This window comes from Protopterus annectens, chromosome 1.part2 (assembly GCF_019279795.1).
Source record: "Protopterus annectens isolate FY-2018-M chromosome 1.part2, PAN1.0, whole genome shotgun sequence".
Taxonomy (NCBI): domain Eukaryota; kingdom Metazoa; phylum Chordata; order Ceratodontiformes; family Protopteridae; genus Protopterus; species Protopterus annectens.
In genome coordinates this window covers 183,606,271-183,630,086 of record NC_056727.1, presented here as the reverse complement: position 1 = coordinate 183,630,086, position 23,816 = coordinate 183,606,271, and the positions used below count along the sequence as shown (strand labels likewise).

The 23,816-nt window shown below is 38.0% G+C and overlaps 1 protein-coding gene across 3 annotated transcripts in view; it reads right to left on the bottom strand.

The window, feature by feature from the left end:
- Positions 1-15,052, bottom strand: part of RPS6KC1 (ribosomal protein S6 kinase C1) — a 1,896,815-nt gene extending 1,881,763 nt beyond the window's left edge. For 2 of the 3 annotated variants that reach the window (XM_044055506.1, XM_044055508.1), the window contains exon 1: positions 14,882-15,052. In XM_044055506.1, coding sequence (XP_043911441.1) covers positions 14,882-14,983 — 102 coding nt within the window. In that variant the 5' untranslated portion in view covers positions 14,984-15,052. Of the gene's footprint in view, positions 1-1,084; positions 1,211-14,881 lie in introns of all 3 variants that reach the window. The other variant, XM_044055507.1, reaches the window with a different exon arrangement.
- Between the last annotated feature and the right edge of the window lie 8,764 nt (positions 15,053-23,816).

The following is a 23,816-nucleotide window of genomic DNA, read 5'->3' as shown; positions in this document are numbered from 1 at the left end:
CAGTATCTGCCCAATGCCTTCATACTCTGAACTTATACTTTCGTTGGGCTTATTGGAATTATGCGAATGAATGAACTGGTAGTAATGTCAAATAACTGGACTTTGCGAAATAAACTTCTCGGGCTCTTCGATACTTTACTGGACATTGCAAAATAAACTTTTAGGGCTTCTGATACTTTCAGAATTTTATCGGTAAAGGCAGAAATGCACCATTACTTGTTAAAATCATCACTTTAAGAAACACTCAAGAACTTTGTGATGTGATTGAGTAATTCACGAGCACTGTAATACTATTGTAATGTTGTCTTTTGCAAGAAAACACCTTGTCAGTGTAAGAAACATGCCAAGCAACTGCACACTACAAATAAATCGAACATCTGTTGCTCAAAACTCAGTAACTTTCAAAGTAATTGCACTTTGAGAATAACTGCATACAGCACACTGAAATGTCCCCAAAATGGCAGTACCTTCCTAGGCAGCTCTTTACAGTACAAGAAGCACTCTGTAATGGCGACACTTTGCAAATAGACACACCCAGCAAAAGGACTTTTCAAAATAGCTATACTTTGACTGGATTGCATGAAATAGTCACACTATGCACACAATGAACTCTTCAAAATACATGCACAGTAATAAGCACACACTGTTATCACTTTTACACACTCTGAAATATTTTGAATAACTTTAGTTATGCCTTTGATACAATACGAAGTCATAGTTATGCCCAAACACAGCATTTTGCCAAACACATACATTCGCCTTGCTTTATTCTTTGCTTAATGTGCCTTTCTTTTCTTGTTATGTTTTGCTCATTTAAGCCCTTTTTTATGCCCAATGTGCTTTTCTTGTGCTTGTTTTACTCTAAACATGCCCAACTTTGCCTTAAACACACACACGTTTCATTTTAAACATACTCATTTTGTGTTTTACTGTTAATCATTTCATCAAATACTTCTATCTTAAGCATTTTCTTTAGTTAAACTTTTTTGTACTTTCCGCTTGCCTGATAATGCGGTTTATGCCTTTGTACTGCCCCTTTTTTCATCTTTCACATCGAGTACATCATTAACATTTTTCTCATTACCTTCGATTCTTTCTGGTTATGTTTCTGCTCTTTTTCTCTCGGCTTTACCTTCACTGTCATCTTTACATCTCATGGCTCCAAATATTCTTCTCTCTTCAATCCCGGTTCTGACACCATGTCGCTTTCCTGTTAGGACACAAATAAACGAGTCTTCGTGGGTTCTGTTCAAACAGCTTTATTATATATAAACACATCACTATAGAGCTTACTGACCATAACTTATATACAAACTAACAACTGCGATCATGCATGGTCACTCTCTGGCTGCTTCTACAAAATGGCAATAGGGATTGCACGTGTCTGGAATTTTTATGTGCATGTACAGCCTCACGTGCTTCTTAAAAGATATAGTATACACACTTTACTCTCTGATCTACACACTCCAAGGACCCATCTGGAACACTTTGGGTACTGATAGAGGCCATCCACGGATAAAAGCATAAAGCTGATCAAGCATTTGTAACATGGACCCCAAAGACTGCAAAAAAGCATGGAAGTTCAGAACTTATTGTAGGTTCAGGAATTAGGACACTAAACAGACAAAGTATTTCCACACCAGAAAGACACAAGGTGAGTGGGTAAAGTCAAAAAGAAGAGGAAAAAATGTGACAGCTGACAGAGAGACAACCACTCAAAGTAGATTTAAAATGCATTTCAAAACAGGCAAGTCCCTTATAGATGGTGATAGGTTCACAGGTAAATACTAGGCTAATAACCACCACAACCTATAGAAGCCTAACCAAGCAAACCAACTGAACTGTGTCTCTATGTATCATGGACATTTATTAGGAAGTTTCTACAGGTTGTGTATGGAGGGTATGTTAGTTTGGAAATAGTTACTGTCTGCCTGTTTCAGAGGCATGGGGACCAGACCCCAAGTGAATTTCTGATTTCCCATCCACTGGTCAAGGTTACACTTAAAGAGAGTGTTAGGGATGGACTCTGCATGACATGGATAGGGAGCTTATTCCAGAGCATGGGGATCCTCTGAGACATATATGTCTCACCAACATGTCCTATTTATAGTGAAAGTAAAATGTAAACCCTTGGAGCTAGTGGTTCTAATGTTGTTTGTTTTGTTGATGTGCAAAAGATCCATCAGAACTATACTTGAGGATGCCTTGTATACCAGGCATAGATTGCTTCTCAGTAACCTGTATGAGACCGAGTAGAGAGATAGCACTTTAAGGTGATCTGTATAGGGCAATGTGTTTATACCCCAGATTCTCTTGGTAAGGAACCTTTGTGAGCATTCCAACTGTTGCATGTGTCTGGTCAGGTACATGCCAAAGTGAGCACTATACACAATGATGGGTCTGAAAAAGACTAATTAAAGGGACATCATTGGACCTGGATACCATGCCCTTACTTATAAAAAGTCAGATGACACAAAATGATTTTCTTACTACTTTTGCTGCATGTTGGACACAGGTTAGATTACTGTGTACATATGTTTCCAGATCCCTGACTACTAGGTCAACTCTTATGAGTGTCTTATAAATTAAGTTATTAGCCTGGGTGACCATTTTCCCAAAAGGCAATATAATGCACTTCTTGGCAATGAGTTTTAATCCAGGATTTTGTTACCAGTCATTTGTCTGTGTCAGACCTTCTTGTAAGATGTTTTGTTGGGGAAATATATTATAGCGCCCAATTTGCAGTCATCTGCAAACTTGATCAACCAAAGGCCCTTGACAGTAGCCTTTACCGCCAAGACATAGATGCCAACATAGCAGTGGTCCCAGCATGGACCCCTGGTGTACCCCACTGGTGACCAGCCTTTTAGTGGAAGTGATCTCACCAAACCTGACTTCCTGGATCCTGTCAGTGAGACAGCTGGCAATCCAGCAAGTTATGTAGGGATTTATGCACAGTTTGGTGAGTTTGTCAACTAAACCAGAGTGGGATACTGTACTGACTCCCTTAGCCAGGTCCAGGTAAGCAGTATGCACCATCTTCCCCTCATCCATTGCCTCTGTGACTTCTTAAAGGAATCCACCAGGTTTAGTAGGCATGGTCTTTCCTTGACAAAGCTAAACTGGTTTGGGTCCAGTGTCTGAAGGCTGCTTATGTCTTTGTTCATCATTTCCAAGATCACTTGTTCCATGACTTTACATATTAGACTAGTCAGGCTAATGGGTCTGTAGTTTCCAGGTTCACTTGATAGTCCACATTTGTGAAGCGGGATAAGCATTACCGTATTCCATTCTTACTGTACAAAACCTGTTATGAGGTTATAGTTGAAAATTGACAAGTGGTTCTGATAGGTGATGTTTCAAGCTATTCAGAAGGCATACTGGGATCTTGTCAAGGCCCACTGAGGCTGTGTTTTTGGCATAAGTGAGTGCTGCCAGGACCTGCTCTTTGCTAACAGTTTGGGTGGGTCATGCTAGCAGGTATTTCATGGGGAGAGTGGGGGATGAAATACGAGATGAATTTGCCAGCCTGCAGATTTGCTATGTTGCTCTACTTAGCGATGGTGGAACTACTGACCTTCAGTTTGGCACACTGCTGTGTACTGCCTTTGAGGTTACGGACATAACTATAGAAGGCCTTGCGGTTGTTGTTAGGTTATCTTGACCTCATAATTGGTCTTGTTGGATTTAATTAGTCCTCTCAGTTTCATGTTTAGTTTAGAGAGCTCTTATCAGGGATGTTGCTATTCCTGATTTTAGCCATGACTTTTGTTTTATTTTATTATATACTTCATTAAAGTTAAGGTGCCACCAATGTGGTTTCTTTTGCACTTACTTCTAGTAGGTACAGCAATATCTATACAGCCACTTATATTGTTGTAAAAGGTCTCTGTGAACAATTCTGCTTAGGTTACTCTGAACTTGGGGTTGAGGAGGAGCATAGAATTTTGACAAATTATCACTTAAATGGATGTAGCTTGCTTTGGAATAGTTCCCAACTGTTACAGGACTTCTTGGGGCTACCGAGCTGATCTTTATTTCAAAGGAGACAGTTTTGTGGTCCAACCATACCAGTGAGGACATGATACTGGGGGTTATGCAAGAGCTCTTCTGTATTGGCGAGTACCACGTACAGTATGTTTGAAGCTCTGGTGGGTGTGTACACCATTTGGTCAATAGTATTTGTGTTAATAAAGTCCAGGAATCATTGTGCTTGTGGGTTTGAGGCAGAGCAGGTTTCCCAGTCTACAGAAGTGTAGTTTAAACTAAATACTTCATTCATGGGAGACTTTACGGTGAATCTCTCCAGAATATCTAGGTATGAGCTATGAGATTCTTGGGACTTAGAGGGTGACCTATAGTTTTCTAGGATATGGCATGGGACTTGTCTATGACAATTAAAAGAAGGTCTCAATGAAACTTAGTATAATGAAAAAAAGAATGCAGAAGGGAACAGTATTGACAGATAAACAGAGGCTAGACTATGACAAAACACACCTGATGCCCCTTTGGGCATCTTTGCTTACCCTATGAGCAGCTATGCAGACTTACCAGAAGCATCCTGGTTTACTATGTTTCTTTTATGAATCACTGCAAACTCTGCTTGAGATTAAAGTTCATTCAGCACCATTCTTTACTCGAAAACTTTACCTGTCTTTTTTATTTTTGAACCATATCATTGTTTTCACCCTGCAATCTATGCTGAAAGTGAAAGACAGTCAGGAATCTGTGAAGTGCTGCTTTAGACATCTGAGCATTTCATCTCTCCCATTCTGATTGTGCTATTTTTTTTTCTTTGTAGTTCTCACTGGAATATTTCTACCTTATATTTCATTTGGTCTAAAATGTATTAAAGCTCTGATCATGGCCTGTTAAAGATAGTCCTACAAACCACAGTGATGACAAAAAATACATAAGGTGCAGCCTTAAGACAGTGTATAGCATATGAACACTATTAACTTTGGTTATAACCACTGTTTTAATACATCCAAATAAGGTTCATACTGTACTACAGGAAATCTAAGCTACTGGCCTCCCAGTACTTCATACACTTCACTCTCAGTCAAGTGCCATTCAGTGCTATACTGCCAAAAGTGACTGGATTCAGAATAAATTATTGCACTGGCATACAAAGTGACTTACAGAAGGGGCTAATACCACCTTTTCAGTGCCACTACATCTTCCTGCTACTACAGTAACATGCTACCAGCTGTCAGACTAATGTGGCACACCCAGCACACAATTGCCATGCACTCTTAGAATGAACTAACCATACTATTACCTTATGATAGCTATGACTGAGCACACCCCCCCCTTCAAATGACAGACACCAACTGCCATAATTCACTAGTTCTATGAAACTATTACATAAAAACAAACAAAACACTAAACTAAGAAAAGAGAATAAAGTGGCGAAACACGGACCAATCCAAAAAGAAAAGATTTAAGATAAACGTTAGCGCTTTCATGCACCACACTTAGTGCACTTCTTCAGACAAAACAGCATTAAAAAACCTCAGATAAACAGGCTACACAATTAAAGAACCGTAATTTGTAATTAACCACAATTAATACAATTAAAAAACTTAACCTAGCTTTTAAAGCAACCTACTAATCAGAAAAAATTCTAACTATACACAACCAACAAACATCATAAATGACATTATTCCATCTTACTTAAAATTTGTTTGATTGAATTCAATTTAATCCCATAAAAATATTAATAAATATATTACCAACAACATGCATAATGTTACAATTAGTAACAAAATACTAAAAAAAATGTTATACATTTAACGCTCTAAAGCTTTTAGTTTGAGTAAACATTTGACTGAACAAACATCATTGATGCCTGGATATACATAGGCATTAGTTTTTAATTGCCATAATAATTCTTGTTCTTCCAGTTTTAAGTGCCAAGGTCCCCCTCTGGGATTTTTAAGAACTTGCTGAACTACTACAAACTTAAAACTGTGTGTATTATATTCTAATATGTGCCTTGCCAGGGCATTAGTACTAACACCTTTGGATATAGCATAAATATGTTCGTAGATCCGCTGCTTCAGTTGACGTTCCGTCTTGCCAAGATAGAACACAGGGCAAGATTGACATGAAGCTAAATACACTACACCTTGACTCTCACAGTTAAATTTTTTTGTGGATCCCATACCTAGTATTTTTAATGTAAAAGAAAGGACCAGTTTGGATATATTTACAATAATTGCATCTACCACATTTATACATGCCTTTCTGTTTGTTATGTTGTTGATGTGGTAGTTCGAATAATGTCTTCAAATTGGGACCTTTCTTAAACACCATTATTGGCTTTGTACCTAAAACCTTAGTAAGTGCTTCTTGTTGCAAAATAATGTCCCAATTATAATACAAAATGTCCCTGAACTGTTCTGACACATCATTGAACTGGGTTGAAAAACTAGTAACATATTTTTCACCATCTGTGTTAACCAAGGATGTTGTTTCCATATTGTGCAAATGGGCACCTTTGTTGCTATTTTCTTCGGATGGATACCCTTTAATTAAAAGCGGGCCCAAAATATTATTTAACCTCTTATTATTTACTTCCTTACGTAGCTCTTTAATCAACTTCAATGGGTAACCACAGTTAAGGAACATTTCTTGCAAAAAGTTACACTCTTGTTAAAAATCGTTATCAGTAGAACACATTCTGGATGCCCTTACTAATTGTCCCTTTATGATCCCCCTCTTCTGAAAACCTGGGTGGTTACTTGAAAAATGTAGGAAGGAATTGCTATAAAAAGGTTTCCTATATATTAAAGTTCTAAATCTATTATGAGTTGTGTCCTTATGCAACTGAATATCAAGGAAATTAATATATGATTTGTGGTACTGAAAGGTAAATTCCAAAAATGACGTGGAAGAAGCCATAACTTCAACTAATAATTCGGCATCTTTTTGGGAGCCTTTCAGTATAATACGAATGTCGTCTTGGTAACATGTATACCAGACGACTGTGTTAACAACCAAAGGGTTAGAAAGTATATAAGTGTGCTCCCAATAAGCCATTACTGCATTGGCAAAGCTCCCTCCACAAGGGGAGCCCATGGCAATACCTGTTTTTTGTAAAAAAAATTAACCTTGAAACATAAACAAATTGTTTTTCAGGACAACTTCTAATAGAGATCACTAAATCAATCGTTTCTCCTGTAAAATGTTTAATATACAAAAACTCTCTCACCCATTCAAGGCCCACCTCCTGTCATTACATAAATTAGTAAACAACCAACCACAAGTTTTCTGAAACCAAGAATGAAGCTAGGCAACATATTTTGAAAATAATACAAATATATACTACTGTCCCATGAAATATAAAATAAGATTTGAAAATAGGGTCAGCATTATGAAAATACAGTACCATCTAACTGGTTCTACTATTACAGCTAGTTGAAGATTACTCTATTCTACCTACCTCTGACTTTTAACAACACTTAGCAGTTGCAAAGGACTCACAGTCGAAATTTATAAAACACGACCTCACTAACTCTTCTCATCTACAGTCAAAGAAAAAGGTTTCTTCAGTGCCTTTTTTACAAAGTCCACAGAACATCCCATGCAAAAGTACAAAGGCTAAGTGAATTGCACTGTTGAAATAAACTTTTGGAAAAACTCATACCACTTTATAAAGGATGCACTGGAATGAGGCAATAATGGGAAATATTCAGTTAGCACTGTCCTTCAACACCCCCCCCATTTATTTTTTTATTTTTATAAAAAAAAGTTCTTACTTCATCTTCTAATGGGTCAAAATTCTGAATTGAAATAATATCCCACAAACAACTGTTTAGGTAAACAGAAGCTTTTGACTGGAAGGAAAATGTGTATGTGTCTAAAACTGCTTCACTTTTTTCATAGGTTCATAGGTGTGTACTAGACTAATGGCCCTGGAGCCTTTACAAGCTTAGCCCATAGGATTACCCTGGCATCGTGCCACCCAACCTTAGTTTCCAGTCCCTCTGTCGAGTAAAGCTACTGGAGAGATCCCTGGGGTGAATTTTCTATTTCCCATCCACTCATCAAGATTTCTCTTGAAGAGGGCCAGTGAGGTGCTCTGCTTGACATGTATGGGAAGGCTATTCTATAGCATGGGCAGTCTCTGGGTTATGAACCTGTCCCTCCAGCATGTTTTCTTGATTGCGGTAATGAGGTTGAGGTCTCTGGACTGTGTGGTGTGGAGGGATTGGAATTTCTTTAGATGTAGCATTTCTAACAGAGCTGGGTCAGACATGGCTTTGTAAGTCAAGCAGAGATCGCCTCCAAGTAGGCAATATGAGACAGAGAATAGTTGGAGCTTTTTAAGTATGTCCATATAAGACAAATGTTTAAGGCCTAGGATCCTCTTTGTGAGGTACTTTTACAGCCTCTCTAGTTGTTGCAGGTGTTTAGTGAGGTACATGTCAAATGGGGCACTGTACTCGACGACTGGACTAATGATGGAAGTGTAGAGGGAGACAATGATTTCTTTCTTCCTGGATGCAAAACCCTTAGTAATGAGATGTGCCACACAGAAGGACTTTCTGACCACAGTGGCAACGTGGTGGTCAAAAAAGAGGTTGCTGTCAACCTGTGTTCCCAGATCTCTTATAACGCCTTCTGTGTTCAGCGAATTACCATTAATGTAATTCATGGGAACCAAGCATTTCTCAAAGGGGATGACGAGAATTTTTTGGCATTGAGCTTAAGGCCATGGTTCTGACACCAGTCGTTGGTCTCAGTGAGGTCCCTCTGTAGGATGTCAACATTACTTGGGGGGTTAATAACAGCTCCCAAATTGCAATCGTCTGGAAACTTTGTCAGGCAGAGTCCCTTCGTGTTGGCTTGGACTTCAGAGAAGTGCATACCAAACAGGTGAGGACCCAGGACCGAATCCTGTGGGACTCCACTTGTGACTGGTCGGCAGTCTGACTTGGAGTCAGCCACTTTCACACTGTGGGTTCTACCTCTGAGCCAGTTTGCAACCCACCTAGTGATATAGGGGTTGATGCCTAGCTTAGTGAGTTTTCTATGATTCCTGAGTGGGCAATAGTATCAAAGGCCTTGGCCAGATCAAGGTAAGCTGTATGAACCACCTTGCCTTCATCCACAGCTCTGGTGACTGACTCAAAGAAGTTGACCAAGTTGAGCAGGCATGATCTACCCTTCACAAAACCAAACTGGGTAGGATCCAGAGTTTGGAGATTTCCTATATCCTTGTTTATTAGGTCCATGATGATGCATTCCACAGCTTTGCATATCAGACTCCTCAGGCTAATGGGGCGATAGTTCCCAGGGTCTGTATTCTCTCCTCCTTTGTGGAGAGGGATGACTATAGCAGTGCGCCATTCAGTAGGGACAAAGCCTGAGGTGAGGCTGCGACTGAACAGGGCACACAGGTGAGGTGCCAGTTCACTCTGTAGTTCAAGTAGAACACAGCCAGGGATATTGTCAGGTCTCATAGAAGCTGTATTCTTGGCCTTGGACAGTGCTGTTTTAACCTGTGCAGCAGTAATACTGGGTGCCTGGCAATCTAATGGTATTGTGACTGGTCCTTTGGGGGGTAGAGTTGGCATTGAATCTGTTGGCCAGTATATTGGCAATATCTGTTGGCTCGATATAGGAGGTATAATTGTGCAGTAGCTCAGAGCAAATCTGGGTATTGCAGTGGAGATTCTTTACATAACTATAGAAGGCCTTGTGATTGTCTTTACTATCTGCTGCAATTCCGTTTTCATAGCTAGCTTTAGAGGATTTGATGAGGGAACTCAACTTTTTGTTGAGGTTGACAAGGGAGTTTTTCCAGTCTTGAGACTTCACCTTATTCCACATCAGTTTCCTCCTTTTGTTGTACACTCTGCTGCATTTTTCTTGTGTAAAAAAAAAAAAAAAACTACTCATTTGTACCATTTTCATATTTAGCATACTTGCTACATATTTACTAAAGGAATTACAGGTTTTGTACACTTTTTTTCACATGGCCCAAACAGCCCAGTATCTGCACATTCCTGTATGCATCTATTAAACTGGACTCCGCCAAAGGTGCATCATTTTTTAGGAGTGACACAAATTTTACATTTCATTTATTTCATCTGGTAACATAGTCAGGCAGAGAACTCTAAGAATAGTGGACCACAGGATCAGTGCCCCACGCCATACAAGTATGTCATAGATAATACAGAAAACAATGTGTACGCAAACAAGTACAAGATCAGACAAATCAGAGAACATTCTCCACAAACAAAGACAACACATACATGCATATAAATAAAACATGAACTTAACGGTCCATAGACAAGCACATGCCAGAGTACTTAAATCAAAATGCCATACATTGCACACATATCTTGACTAAAATATTTGTTGTAGTTTTTAAAGTTCTTTCTTGTAATGAAGCTGCAGCAGCATAAGTGGATGCTGGAGATAAACGAATTCAGACTCTCAATGAAACATTCTCTCCACACCTTTATAAATTTTATCAGAGAAATTATTCCACAACTTAGGAGTAGCTGTCCATGGGTTTTTTTGGTTTACCATCAAAATGTTGATTTCGCCGAATTGTCCAAATGCTCCATACTTAAAATCAATTTTATGAACCTCAAATTGAGATCTAATCCTTCCTTAAGGATTGTTTGTGTACCGGAAAGGGAAACATTTAACATGTTAGCTGCCTACTAAGCATATCCCTTTTCACACCTGAATTATGTCTTCAAGCTCTTTTGCTTTCATCAAGACAGCCTTTAAATGTAATCACTGTTTCAATGAAGAAAGACAATTACCGATTGATGTGGTATCTCATTCCAATTGACTGTTGGCACCAATATACCAGTTCTGAATTCTGATGCCTGTTGATTTACCCTCATCACAAATGATTTTACATTTGCAAGAAGGTTACCAAATTCCAGTTACAATGACTGAAAACAGCAACAGTTCAAGTATCAGCTGCTGTGTTATCTCATTCTGAATGATTGTTGACACCAAGATACCATTTCTCTGTTTCAATAGCTGTTGATTTACAGATAGGTCCAAACCCACATCACATATCCATCTCCCAAGGTGAAATGCTTTCAAGTGCCTTAGTAGCAAGTCACAGATCACTGTAGCAAATGGTTTGCACAAATCTTAAAAAAGCAGTGCCAACAACATAAAGATCCAGTAAACTAACTACATTACCTGTAAATATGAGTAATGCTATATGGATCTTGTAAGCTTTCCAAAGCAGATATGTTATCAAAAGGTATCACTATAACATAGAAAGATTCTAGGACTTGCAAAGAGAAGTCTTTCTTGGGTCTTTATGAGAATGGCCTAAAGTTGAAAAGGAGCACCTCTGATCCCCCTAGATGCAGTGGGAATATTATTGCTGCAACTGAAAAATCCCAGGATGCTTCTTTAATAACTTAAAACAGAATCTATCAGGGCCATCAGAAATACTCTTTAACCACAGCCTCTGGACAAGATCTGTTCCAGAGGAATGGAGGACTGCAACAGTCATCCCTCTGTACAAGGGGGGGGGGCATCAATTGACCCACAGAACTCCAGACCCATAAGCTTGACCAGTCCTATCTGCAAGGCAACAGAGAGAATTATCATAAACCTGATCAATAATGACATAGGAAACCTCCAAACACTGGACTAGACTCAATTTTGCTTTGTCAAAGGGAGGTCTTGTCTGCTCAATCTGGTGGACTTCTTCAAGAAAGTGACTATGGATGAAGGTAAAACTGTACACACCGCTTACCTAGACCTGGCCAAAGCTTTTGACACAATCCCCAACTGGGGGATTATAGATAAAATTACTGAGTTAGACATATACCCCTAAATCATCAGATGGACAGCAAACTCACTCACTAACTGGACACGTGCTGTCCAGATAGTTGAATCCCTCCTGTTTTTTGGTATATACTTCTCTGAAGTGAAGGCCAATGTTGGAGACCTCGGGCTTACCATGTTCGCCGGCAACCGTAAGCTGGGAGCAATCACTGAATCCCCAAAAGATGTCGACATCCTACAAACAGGCCTGAAAATGACAAATGACTCGTGCCAAAACCATGGTCTGAGACTAAATGCTAAAAATGCACAATCATACCCTTTGATAAATCAGATATCCTTGCAAAACACTAACAGATACCCCTAAAAGTAGACCCAGTAGTGAGGGAACACAGATATATAGTAACCTGAACTTTGACCACCAGATGACCATGGTAGCGAAGAAATCCTTCTGTGTGGCTCAACCTATCTATAAGTCAAGGCATGGCATCAAGATCAAAGGAAGTCATAGTGCCTCTGTACCCAGACCTCATTAGGCCCCAAAAATCGAGTACAATTCTCCCTTCTGCATGTACCTACCCAGGCACTTATACCAACTGGAGTGGCCTCAGAGGTTTATTACTAAAAATACAAAGTGTAAAACACGTCTTGTGCAGACCACCTAAAGTTTCTATCCCTTTACTTCATCTCATATCATTTATTGAGAAGTGGCTTATATGTGATCTACAAGGCATTCTCTGATCAAGCCCTGATAAAAATGGTACATACTAACAAAAAAAATTATACAAGTGTTACACTTTCCAAGGGCCTAAGCCTTCTATGTTACTAATGGAACTTGCTGGAGAGACAGATTTATATCCCAAAGGCTAACTCGGCTATGGAATAAACTTCCCATCTTTGAAAAACAAACCTCGTCCATCACTCTCTTAGAAAAGAAATTGGATAAATGGATGGGGAACCATAAATCCACTCCAGGGGTACTGCCCATATCCCTTATGGACAGACGTAATCTGTAAAATGACTCAGGGCTCCAACACTCAAAGAACCACCACCCTGATAGAACCCCATCCCACATCTGGGAAATTATGTTACAATGCTGTGACTTGGCTGGATTTTTTTCTGTGCTGAGTCTGCATGCCCTCCAGGCATGCCAGTTTCCTCCCACATTCCAAAGAAATGCACTAGAAAGACTGGACAATCAAAACTAGCCATAGGTGTAGGTGTGAGTGTGCATGCATGTATGTGGTGTGGAAGAACTACCATAGTAGGGGTAGCCACCCAGCACTGTAAACCTTGGCTCTAGATGATTGTCACTGCTGAAGTGACACCCCGACCCATGTGCAAAAATGGGGAAAAAGGGGTTATGGATGAATGTATTGCATATCCTGGGTATTATTGGCTAGGCTTCTAACGCCTCTTGTGCCATTAGCCTAGTAATCACCTATGAAAAATATATCAACATCTGAAACAAAATAATAAATTATTCAGTATTTTTTGCCTAGAGGCACAAAAAATACAGCCCATCACCTTCCAGAGTTATGATGCTTTTCCCATCCTATGCTGGCCCTCATCTCTGAAAAACATGGATCCGTATTTGTAATCATACTTTTAGATCATTAACCATACTCCTATACATTTACTGCTGGTTTCCCCATCTTACTCAGACTCTGCCAAAGAAATTAGGTACCAATTTCATTCAACACCTCAAAAGGAAGAAAAGTCATCAACAGTCATTACCTTTCTGATCAGACATCTGATGTGCAGTATTTGTTTCCCTATTGCAATTCTTGTATTTTTAAGACTTCGCTCCACACTAGCAGACTGGTAACCTATGCAACTAATTAAATATTTCAAAGTAGGATTTCTCATGTAAAAACTAAATCTCTTTAAGAAACAGGACACAAAGCCTGCCCTTGGGTTTTAAACACATCCCTCCATGCCAACAGACTACCAATATCTCACAGTACAATTTCTCATATAGCCACTTGAAGTGAGAAAACAGGGCATAATATGAAAAACCATATTACAGCAAACATCTCTCTCAACTCTCCAGATTTTTGTCTCATAGTTTTAGTCTGTTTCTTATAAAAATGTGGTTTTCTGGCAAATCATTCAGGATTGAAGTCAGAAAATAATGAAAGGCATTTGAGTTTCAGAATACATATATTTTAGAAAACTAAAAACTAATGCAAAACCTGTTACTGTATCAATTGTCTACGTTTGTAAGAGCAATATTCAAAAAATTCCCCTATTTTGGGGTCTTTGCTCCCCACACACACACACCACCATTATTTATGGCTTTGTCCAGATTTTTTGCTTTAAGAGGTACGACAGTAAATAACAATAAATTATGCATTTCTTGAAAAAAATATCATCAATACAGTAACGTTCACTTGCTGGAAAAAAAAACACATAACTCATACAATATGAAAGAAAATAAAAAAGTATGTAGCTATGTTTTTAAAACCCAATCACGGTGCACAACCGTGAAGCAACAGCAAAATCCTTAGCAAAAAGCTAATCAGTGCTCTTCTGTACACTGCAGTTCAAGTTAATTCTTGAGACAAAAGTAGTCAATAATATTAGCCTTCAGGTTTCCACCAAAGAAATTGGAGTGACACAAATGTGAGCTTTTCTTTTACACTCTTTTGGAAAAAATCGCCACATTTAGTGCATCCCAGTGACAGATTACTAGATGATAGGTACCGATACAATTTATTCCAATATTTCGTCTGTCAGACATGACATCTACACCACCTCTTGCTACCACAAAACTAAAAAATATGTAGATCAGCATTTCCAGTATATTCCTGCAATACTTCTCTTAGACAAGTTTGAATACAATTGCCTATATATCAGATGGGATTAAATGAATTTGCAAACACACCTCATTAACGATTCCAAATAAATACACATTGTACTACATGGCACCAGAAAGACTGGAATACATAAATCATGACAACAGCACAAATATAATTTTAAGCATTGATACTGGCACCGAAAAGACAAAAAGGAATAGTTGGGTAAGGATCTTTGAATGAGGATAACAAACATTGGCTGTGCTATCTTTCACTGTATCCTTTCAGCTACAACTGTCACTTACCCTTGCTGTTACTTTATAGACTGTATATCCTTTTGGGTGCCTCTTGGGATCAGTCACAGTATAAAATCGTACCAAATCCCCGCGGTCTCGCTGGGATATCATTCTTGTCGATTCCCAAACCCATCACCTCCCCATCTTCTCATCCAGTCCAGTCCAATCACTGTTACAGCACTTCCGGATCCCTTCGATGTTTCCATACGGACAACTTCCGGTAGAGTACCAGCGTTTGTTTATCATGCAATTCTGCTAGTAAAATTGTCCGGTGTATTGTTGAATAAGTAATTCGTTTTTTTTCTCTCTCATAAGGTGTGGTTTGTTTTTTTCTTAGTCCGATACTTGCCTGTGATATCTTCGTGTTCTTATAAATATGCCTGGTTCTCTTTTCAGAAAACGAAAGTAGGGAATTGTTCCCTTGATTTTTTGAGTGTATTTTTTTGTCATTGCCATGATTGTATTGTAATCTTATACAGTGTGGTTATGTTTAGTTGTTTGTTATTTGTTAACAGGGAAAGTCCGACTGGGCCAGAAAATGCTCCATTTAGCATACGTATGGGGAGGAAAGCTCTACAATCACAGTCTTTCAAAACTCGATTACAGATATTTTAGTTAAGGAAGCATTACGTCACACTACAAAACAGGGATGAAAAAAAATGTAGTGAGAAAAACATCGAACATGTTTTGTAGTTCAGTGCAATGAGAAACATTAATGTGAGTTGGAGACATATGTGAGGAAAACTCACTAGTTATATTATTATTTGTTGCATAGATTAGTATGCAATAAGTGAGACCAAAGACAATTTCAGTAATCTATTTATGAAATAGATATTCGAGATAGCACAATTAGAGACAATGAAGTGAAATTGAGTGGTCTTAGTTTGAGAGATGGTGTTCGTATTATCACATTAAGGTTATACACGGATGGAGAGAAAAGGAGATTATAAGTGTGCATGGGGGTGTTTCCATGTTGCTTAAGCGAGTAGGGAGGAAAGAGAAAAGGGGCAGAGGATATCTTTGTAGAGATGATGTGAATAAGGTAAGATAGTGGAGGAAAGAGTGGTGCGGAAGAGGGGCATGAGATGTGACAGGTTGAAGGGTGAGTGAGTAAGTTCAGCCAGGTTGGCACAAAAGCAGGTCCATGATTTTGTAAAATATCCTTTTAAGGAGCATTTAAAGATGGGTAGATTAGAAATCATTCTAGTGGTTAGGGCTAGAGTTCCATTTTTTTTTTCTTTTTGCAACTGAGTAGACTTTGTCCAAGAGATTTATTTGGTTTATTAATGGCAAGATGTTGTTTGCCTTGTAATCTGAGAGTTCTTTTAGGGAAATATATGTTGATTAAAGGGATAAGAGATGGGCAGGCTAATGGTTTGCATGTGATTTTATTTATTGTTATAAGTTGAATGTAGAAGAGGTAGAGAGGGAGTTCCAGCCAGGTGAGGGAATAGCAGAGCTTTACAGTGATGGGTAAAGGAGGATGAATTAGTAGCAAACTTGGCAATTTTGTTGTAGCAGCTTTTCAGTTTGCTTTTTATGGAGGATTGTAAATTGTTTGGAATTGGTGCTCCACAGAGTATGGAGGCAGAAGGTTGGTTTTGGCTAGAGTAATTTCTGTGGGTGTGCTCAGAAAATGTTGTTTCCATACAGCATGCCTAGTTTTTGATGAGTTTTCTTGCTTTGGATGTGGAGGTTAAATTTAAGATAAATATTAAGACTCTTAATAGTTTGGCATGGTAAACTAATTCAATTTCAGTGCCATTTGCCAAAAAGATTTTGAAAGATGTGGTGTGAGTTTTAGGGGTACAGCTGAAGAATTTTTTTTTTTTTTGGAGGGGTTAAATAATAGTTGTGCTATTGTAAGCCAGGTTTCAGTGAAGATGAGTGCTTGTTGAGTGATTTCTAGGAGGCGAGTTAAGGTGTTTGAAGAGCAGAGGATGGTAGTTATCTGCTTATTAAATCAAGATGCCTTCACAAGAAATTAAAGTAGGTTATTGATTAAAAACAAAAAAAAAGTAGAGGGATGAGGATGGATTCCTGTGGGACTCCTATGGAAGTGGTAGGTAAGCAGAGATGGACCCTTTCCATTTTACAGCTTGTTGCCTGTTAGCAATGTAGCTAGAGAGCTATTGAATAGATGGAGATGATAGACTCAGGGTGAAAAGTTGATTGAGAAGTTTATTTTTGAGACCATATCAAAGACTTTTTTGATCTAGAAATACTGCAGAAACAAATTTATTAGAGTTGCATGTGTTATTGACAGTGCCTGTAAATGATAGCAAAGCAGTGGAGGTGCTATGGTTTGACCAAAATCCATGTTGAGTATTGATGATTAGCTTACTTTGTAAGAGAAATTATTGATGTATACATTTTTCAAGGATTTTTGAGAGGGAGATGGCATGGTTATGGGATGGAAATTTGTCATGTCAATGGAATTACTTCCATTATTCCAGGGTTGGGATGGTAGCCTAATGGTTAAGGTGTTTGCCTTACAAACACAAGGTGCAGGGTTTGAGTCTTACAAGGGATAATAGGCTGAGCTTAAAATGGCTCGCAAGGGCAGTTAGCTTAGTACTAATCTATGAATTATGTAAGGGGTAATAGGTGCCATTTTCTTAAGTTAGGGACACAGGGTTGTATTACTGATTTTTAATAAGAGTGCTGATTGGGTATGCTATTGTATCTGTCTCTAGATTTAGGTATTCTGGGAAAGGTTGTCGGCTGAGAAGGAACAAAGTTTTAGTTTTTGTAAAAGCTTTTATATGAGAGTTATAAAAATGGGTTGAAAGTTAAAGTTGGTGGAGTTGTCTGTGTGTGTATATTGGAGAGGTTACATTTAGGTGAGTTTTGTGAAGGAGATGTGCTAGGGTCTAAGGTAGGGGAAGTTAGTTGCGGGGAAGGGGGTGTGTTAGGTGAGTTTGAGGTTAAGCTGGCTAAGCATTCTGTAAAGTATGTATTGAAGTAGGTAGCAGTTTGAAGAGGGGTAATATCTGGGTATGGGCTAGGATTCTATTTTTGTAACTGGGTTGATGAGTGAATATATGGGGGACCAGAAATGTTTAGGCTTGTTTTTATGGCTGTCTTGTAGGTGAGTATAATAAAACTTTTTTATCTGTAGTAACTTGTTTCTTGAGTCTCTTTTGTAGCTGTTGGACTAGTTGCCAATTTTTATTTATTTATTTTGCCAGTTAATCTGTGTTATTTCTGCTTTAAGTAGTTTGCATTGGTTGGCGAGTCATAGGTATAACAGTTTTTAATTCTTTTTGTACAGTGTGGGGCTAGGGTGTTAGGAATATTTAGAAATGCTGCAATGAAGTATTCAACTGCATCATTTAAGGGGAGTCTTTATAAAATGGACCAATTAACTGTTTCTAAGATACAGTCAAAGACTCTCTAGAGAAATCGGAGAGAGTACAGGTGGTTTTGAGCTTATGTTCATAGGTGTGTACTAGGCTAATAACCCTGGAGCCTTTACAAGCCTAGCCCATAGGATTTCCCGGGCATTGTGCCACTTGACCTTAGTTCCCAGTGCCTCTGTTGAGTAAAGCCACTGGAGTGATCCCTGGGGTGAATTTTCTATTTCCTATCCACTCATCAAGATTTCTCTTGAAGAGGGCCAGTGAGGTGCTCTGCTTGACATGTATGGGAAGTCTATTCCATTGCATGGGCAGTCTCTGGATTATGAACTTGTCTCTCTAGCATGTTCTATTGATTGTGGTAATGAGGTTGAGATCTATGGAGTGTGTGGTGCGGAGAGATTGGGATTTCTTCAGATGTAGCATTTCTAACAGAGCTGGGTCAGACATGGCTTTGCAAGTCAAACAGAGATTGCCTCTAAGTAGGCGATATGAGACTGAGAATAGTTGGAGTTTTTCCTAGTCTGTCCATATAGGACAAATGTATAAGCCCTAGGATCCTCTTTGTGAGGTACTTTTGCAGCCTCTCCAGTTGTTGCAGGTGTTTAGTGAGGTACATGCCAAATAGGGCGTTGTACTCAATGATTGGCCTAATGAGGGAAGAGTAGAGGGAGACAATGACGTCTTTCTTCCTGGATGCAAAACCCTTAGTAATGAGATGTGCCACACAGAACTTTCTGAATACAGTGGCAATGTGGTAGTCAAAAGAGAGGTTGCTGTCAACCTGTATTCCCAGATCTCTTATAACACCTTCTGTGTTCTGCGGACTACCATCGATGTGGTAATTCATGGGCACCGAGTTTTTCTTAAAGGGGATGATGACACATTTTTTGGCATTGAGCTTAAGGCCATGTTTCTGACATGCTGTTGATTGCTGAATTTGCAGGTAAAGACTGCCAGTTGGCATCTACATCACCATCACCCAAGAGGATAATTTCATTTGTGTTTGTATCTTCTGTCCAGGATAGTAGGTTTTTAAGTATTGGAATGTTCTAACCTAGAGGGATATATAGCACAGCAATCCATATCCTCTTGGTTTTATTAGGTTTTAGGAATGAGATTACGATTTCTACTTTTCCAAGATTTGGGATTGTGCTTTTGTAGGGAGTTATTGTGAGCATATTTGGGAAGGCTATAGTTATTCCTCTTACTTGTTTATGTTTTCTATTGAGACTAATAATAATGTAATCAGGGGGTAGTATTTCAGCATATTTTATTTCAGGTTTTAGCCATGTTTCTCTTGTGGCTAGGATGTCCAGGTTGTTTTGAGTCATTCAAGCATGAAAATCTGTGATTTTGTTGGATGTGTTGCTAAGGTTTAGAGTGAATATTTTTAAACTTTTAGGGTATATTCTTTGGTTTGGGAGATGGTTAGGACTTGGGTTGGGATGTCATCACCTTGATGTATGGTGGAGAAAGATGGTTTGTTTATTATGGGATTTTCAGCAGAGGTGGGTAGCAGTATTACCTTGACATTGAGATTGACATTTTTTAGTGTTTTGGGGTTGCAGCAGTGGAATGGAGTTATGGGAAATACGCTTGAAGAGATTTTTGAGTAGCTATTGGGAAGATGACGTTACTGTTAAGGTGTGCTTATTTATTATTACTATTGGTGGGGATGGTAGGAATGAATGGAGGAGGATGAATAAGGTGATACAGGAGGGAAACAGCATGGTTAATGTAAACATTTTGCAGTATGAGCTGAGGTAATGAGCACTGATAATAATGTGGAGAATAGCTAGGTTTTGATGGGGAAGGAGTAGAATGAGAATTGAGAAGGAATTTAGAACAAAAGTGGGTGGGGATGGCATAGAGAGAACAGTTTGTGATTGTATAATGCTGATGAGTAGAGGAGGTGGAGGAAGTGAGGTATAAGTTTAGCTGTTGTAGGGCTGGGTGGGAGTTAAGGGTAGGGTGGGGAGCGGAGTGAACACGAGGGCTGAACAGAGTGGGTTGGCCCACGGTGGACTAAGTGCCAGGAAAACAATCTGTAAAGCTGCAGTCAGATAGGAGGTAAGATGGGTCCTGATAATTTTAAAGACAGATATTGTAGTGATTTTGGCTTGCAATGAGGCTAGAGTAGCTGGAGAACAACTGAGATGAGGGGAGGGTCAATCAGGTACTTCAGTGGAATGCAGTTACTCCCCCTCACAGATTGTTTTTGGTGGAAAACCATCAATGAGGTAGAATCTTTATGAATACAGAGACAAGGTCTTTGAACTGTTAAATACTTGACGTGGAGTCACAACATTTAATTTTGTCGTTATGAGCTTTTATATTGCTTTTCCAGGGAAATTGGTCTTAATTTACTTTTTAAGGTGCCAGCCACAGAATACCAGTTTTTAAAAATATTTTTAACTCTCACCAAGTCTAATGAAAAAAAGTTAAAACCATAGCTGTCAAATAATCAGTGTGGGCATTGGTAGTAGTATGTAATTTTGATAAAGGTAAAACTGGGGCAAACTTTCTCTCCCTTGCTTGTAAAATCTTGTTTTTAGTATTGAAAATAAAGTCATTAGGATAATTACTCATTGCAACCATATTACATAACTTTCCAGTCTGTTACAAAAATAGAGCCATCCAAAGTTAATCTTTATAAACATACCATTTGCCCTATGACAATATTATATTTTTTGAGTGAATGATTTATGTTAAAATATAAGTAACCATTACAAAATGTTGGTTTCTAATAAATAATGGAATGAAACTTCCCATTAGTAATCTTGTAAATTGTTACATCCAAAAATCAGTAGAAATATCGGAACATAAGTTTAAAAAAAATCAGTAGTAGAATGCATATAACTGAAGAACTGATCATTTTAGTTCTTTGACAATCTTCCATAAAATAAAAATACCATCCAGGTAATGTAGATAATGTACTATGTTAGATCAATAAGTAGAGTTCATCACATATTGGGTTTCCCATCCCACTAACACCAGATTTGTATATATGGGACTGAAGCTGCTTCCATGTCTACTGCCCTGGCTTGTTTAAAATATTCACTTGCACAATGAAAAAAAAATGTTTTACAAAATTAAAATCTGTCAATATGGAAACTGTGATAACCAGACTGTCAGTCTTATGAAACCTGGCAACCATTTCAGAACTCCAGCCCACTTTCATGGGATATAAATATAAAAAGGTTATGGACATCTGATATAAGAAGTCAAATCCTTGTTATAAATGATATTTCATATATGATCTAAAAAAAATGCCAGGAGTCATGTAGTACCCAGGGGAAAAGATCCAAAATATCTTTTGGCATGCATCCACAAAAATAGCTGTGGTTCAGTCTTGGAACTATGTGCTGCTATGAGGGCGTGTAACAATAGATTATAGACATCCTCATGGACCTTAGTAATGCAAGATATTTGAGGGATCAAGACATACTTTACCATGAATAAATCCTGAATCTGGTTAGAAATATTGGTCTAAAATACCAGTTCATGCAGTACAGAAACACTGTGCCTATAGCTAGTTATAATTTAATTGTATGAGATAATAGTATAGAAATAGTCATATACCAGTATCTCAAACATCATGTTTGCATAATTAATATTAAGCATTATGACTCTTTCTCCCCCTTTGTGTAGTTTCATAACTCAAGTAGTTTTGTCAAGTTATTTTAAGTAAAGTGCACGTATTTCTTTCAAATTATTTAAAAACACTGGCATACCCTACTGTTAGCTAGCTGCTGTATCCTGTGTTCAGACTTCATTTGCAAATTGATCAACCCAGGTTGAGCAGAAGGGTTAAAAGTAGATTTTTTTTCTTAAATCGAACATCAGTATTAACACAATTTATCCCTTTATTTTTGTTAAAAATAAATGCATATTTAAGTTATTAATTTCAAGCTCTGCATTTGTAAGAGAATTCACAATGTTCATTCTTTGTGCTTGTAAAGAAATGAACTTCTTGCTAAATAATCCAAAGCAAGCATCAGAGATAAGTTCATTAGTATTATTATTAAAGGTTTTATAATCACCCTTTCGATAACAGTGTTTTGACAATCCCTTGTATTTTATTCCATGTCCGTTGAAAAATCTGATTCCATTAAAGCTTCCTGTTCTCTTCTGTTGGTTGTTGGAAGTCACATGATTCAAATTCAGAGTCCACTTGGTTGAACTCCGCTGATGCTGCTGTGCTATCTTCTCAGACTTGCTGGGAAGGAGGGGGTCTAAAAATCATTATTGTTGTTAGTCACCTCAGAAGATGTAATTTAGTCATGAGACAGGGAATTTTCCTCAAAAGTTAGGTCTCGTCTTTGAACTAAATGTTGTTTAGGATGCTGATATGCACATCTGCTGTCATAGTCTTTTTTTTTTTTTGTCTCGGGAAGCTTCTTCTATTTCCTGTTCATTTTTATTTCACAGTGCCTCTTGACATTGGCAAAAACACATGAAATCAATCCTGTATATCTAATCAGTCATTTCTGGAAAAAAATGTTTTCGCAATACTTAACCCATAAGGGAACTTATGAAGTCCCTTGGGTACCCTACAACATCTAATGCATTCATTGAAATACATGTTCTCAAGTTGTAGTGTTTTATTGTTACCATCTTTTTCTCAAAAATGTGTCACTGGCTCATTAATGTCCTATTTGTTTTCATTAGAATTCATATTAGATTCAAAAATAAATGTATTCTACAGAAACACACTCAAGTATGGGTGGTGACTGCTGCTATTCTGCTGTCCCATGTTTCGAGATTTCTCTGTTAATGATGGTCATTGTATACTGCAACCTTAAGTAATTGAACTTGAAGAAGGTAATGGACAATTAGGTAAATATGCCTTGTTACCAGATGGCGTTTTATTGTGAACTGTAATGCCAGAATTCAAAAGTCCAGCAACTGCAGCACTGTTGTTTTCCAAATGTTGGTTTAATTATTTTAAGACTGTGGATAAACCCCTAATTAGAGAAGTAGAAATCTTGGAAAACAGTTAAGGCAATGAAGTGTCCTCCGTTGAACAAAATACATAAATTGCAACACCAAAACAAGGAAGGACCAGGTGTGATTTAAAAACAAGTAACCTCAGTCAACACAACATTGAAGCTTAGAACCAATAATCACCAAAGCACAGTAATCGGATTAAAATCTTTTTAAAAATGTTTTCATACAGGAAATTATGTAAGTTCATAAAAATTAACATATACATCAACAATAAAAATAATAAAAGGATATACATTTGTTGAAAATGTAAGATAAAAATGAATACTACCTGCATCACTTGTATTGTAATGCCAGTAACCTTAAAATAGTATTAATTGAAATATAATTATTTATACTTGGGTTGCTTTGGGATTAAACCTTAATTGCCAAGCTAGTTCCTTATATCATAAAAGGTCCTCCTAGCACCCTCCTCTCATCTTTTTTTTTTTTTTTTTTTTTACTTGTTCTAAATTAAAAAATACAAACCAATGACAGTTCAAACTGTGTTTAGCTAATGTTTTGTATCCTTGATTCTCGTACTATAAATATGTTTGTATATACATTTCTGCTGTTTTATTTCCATTGTGCCTACG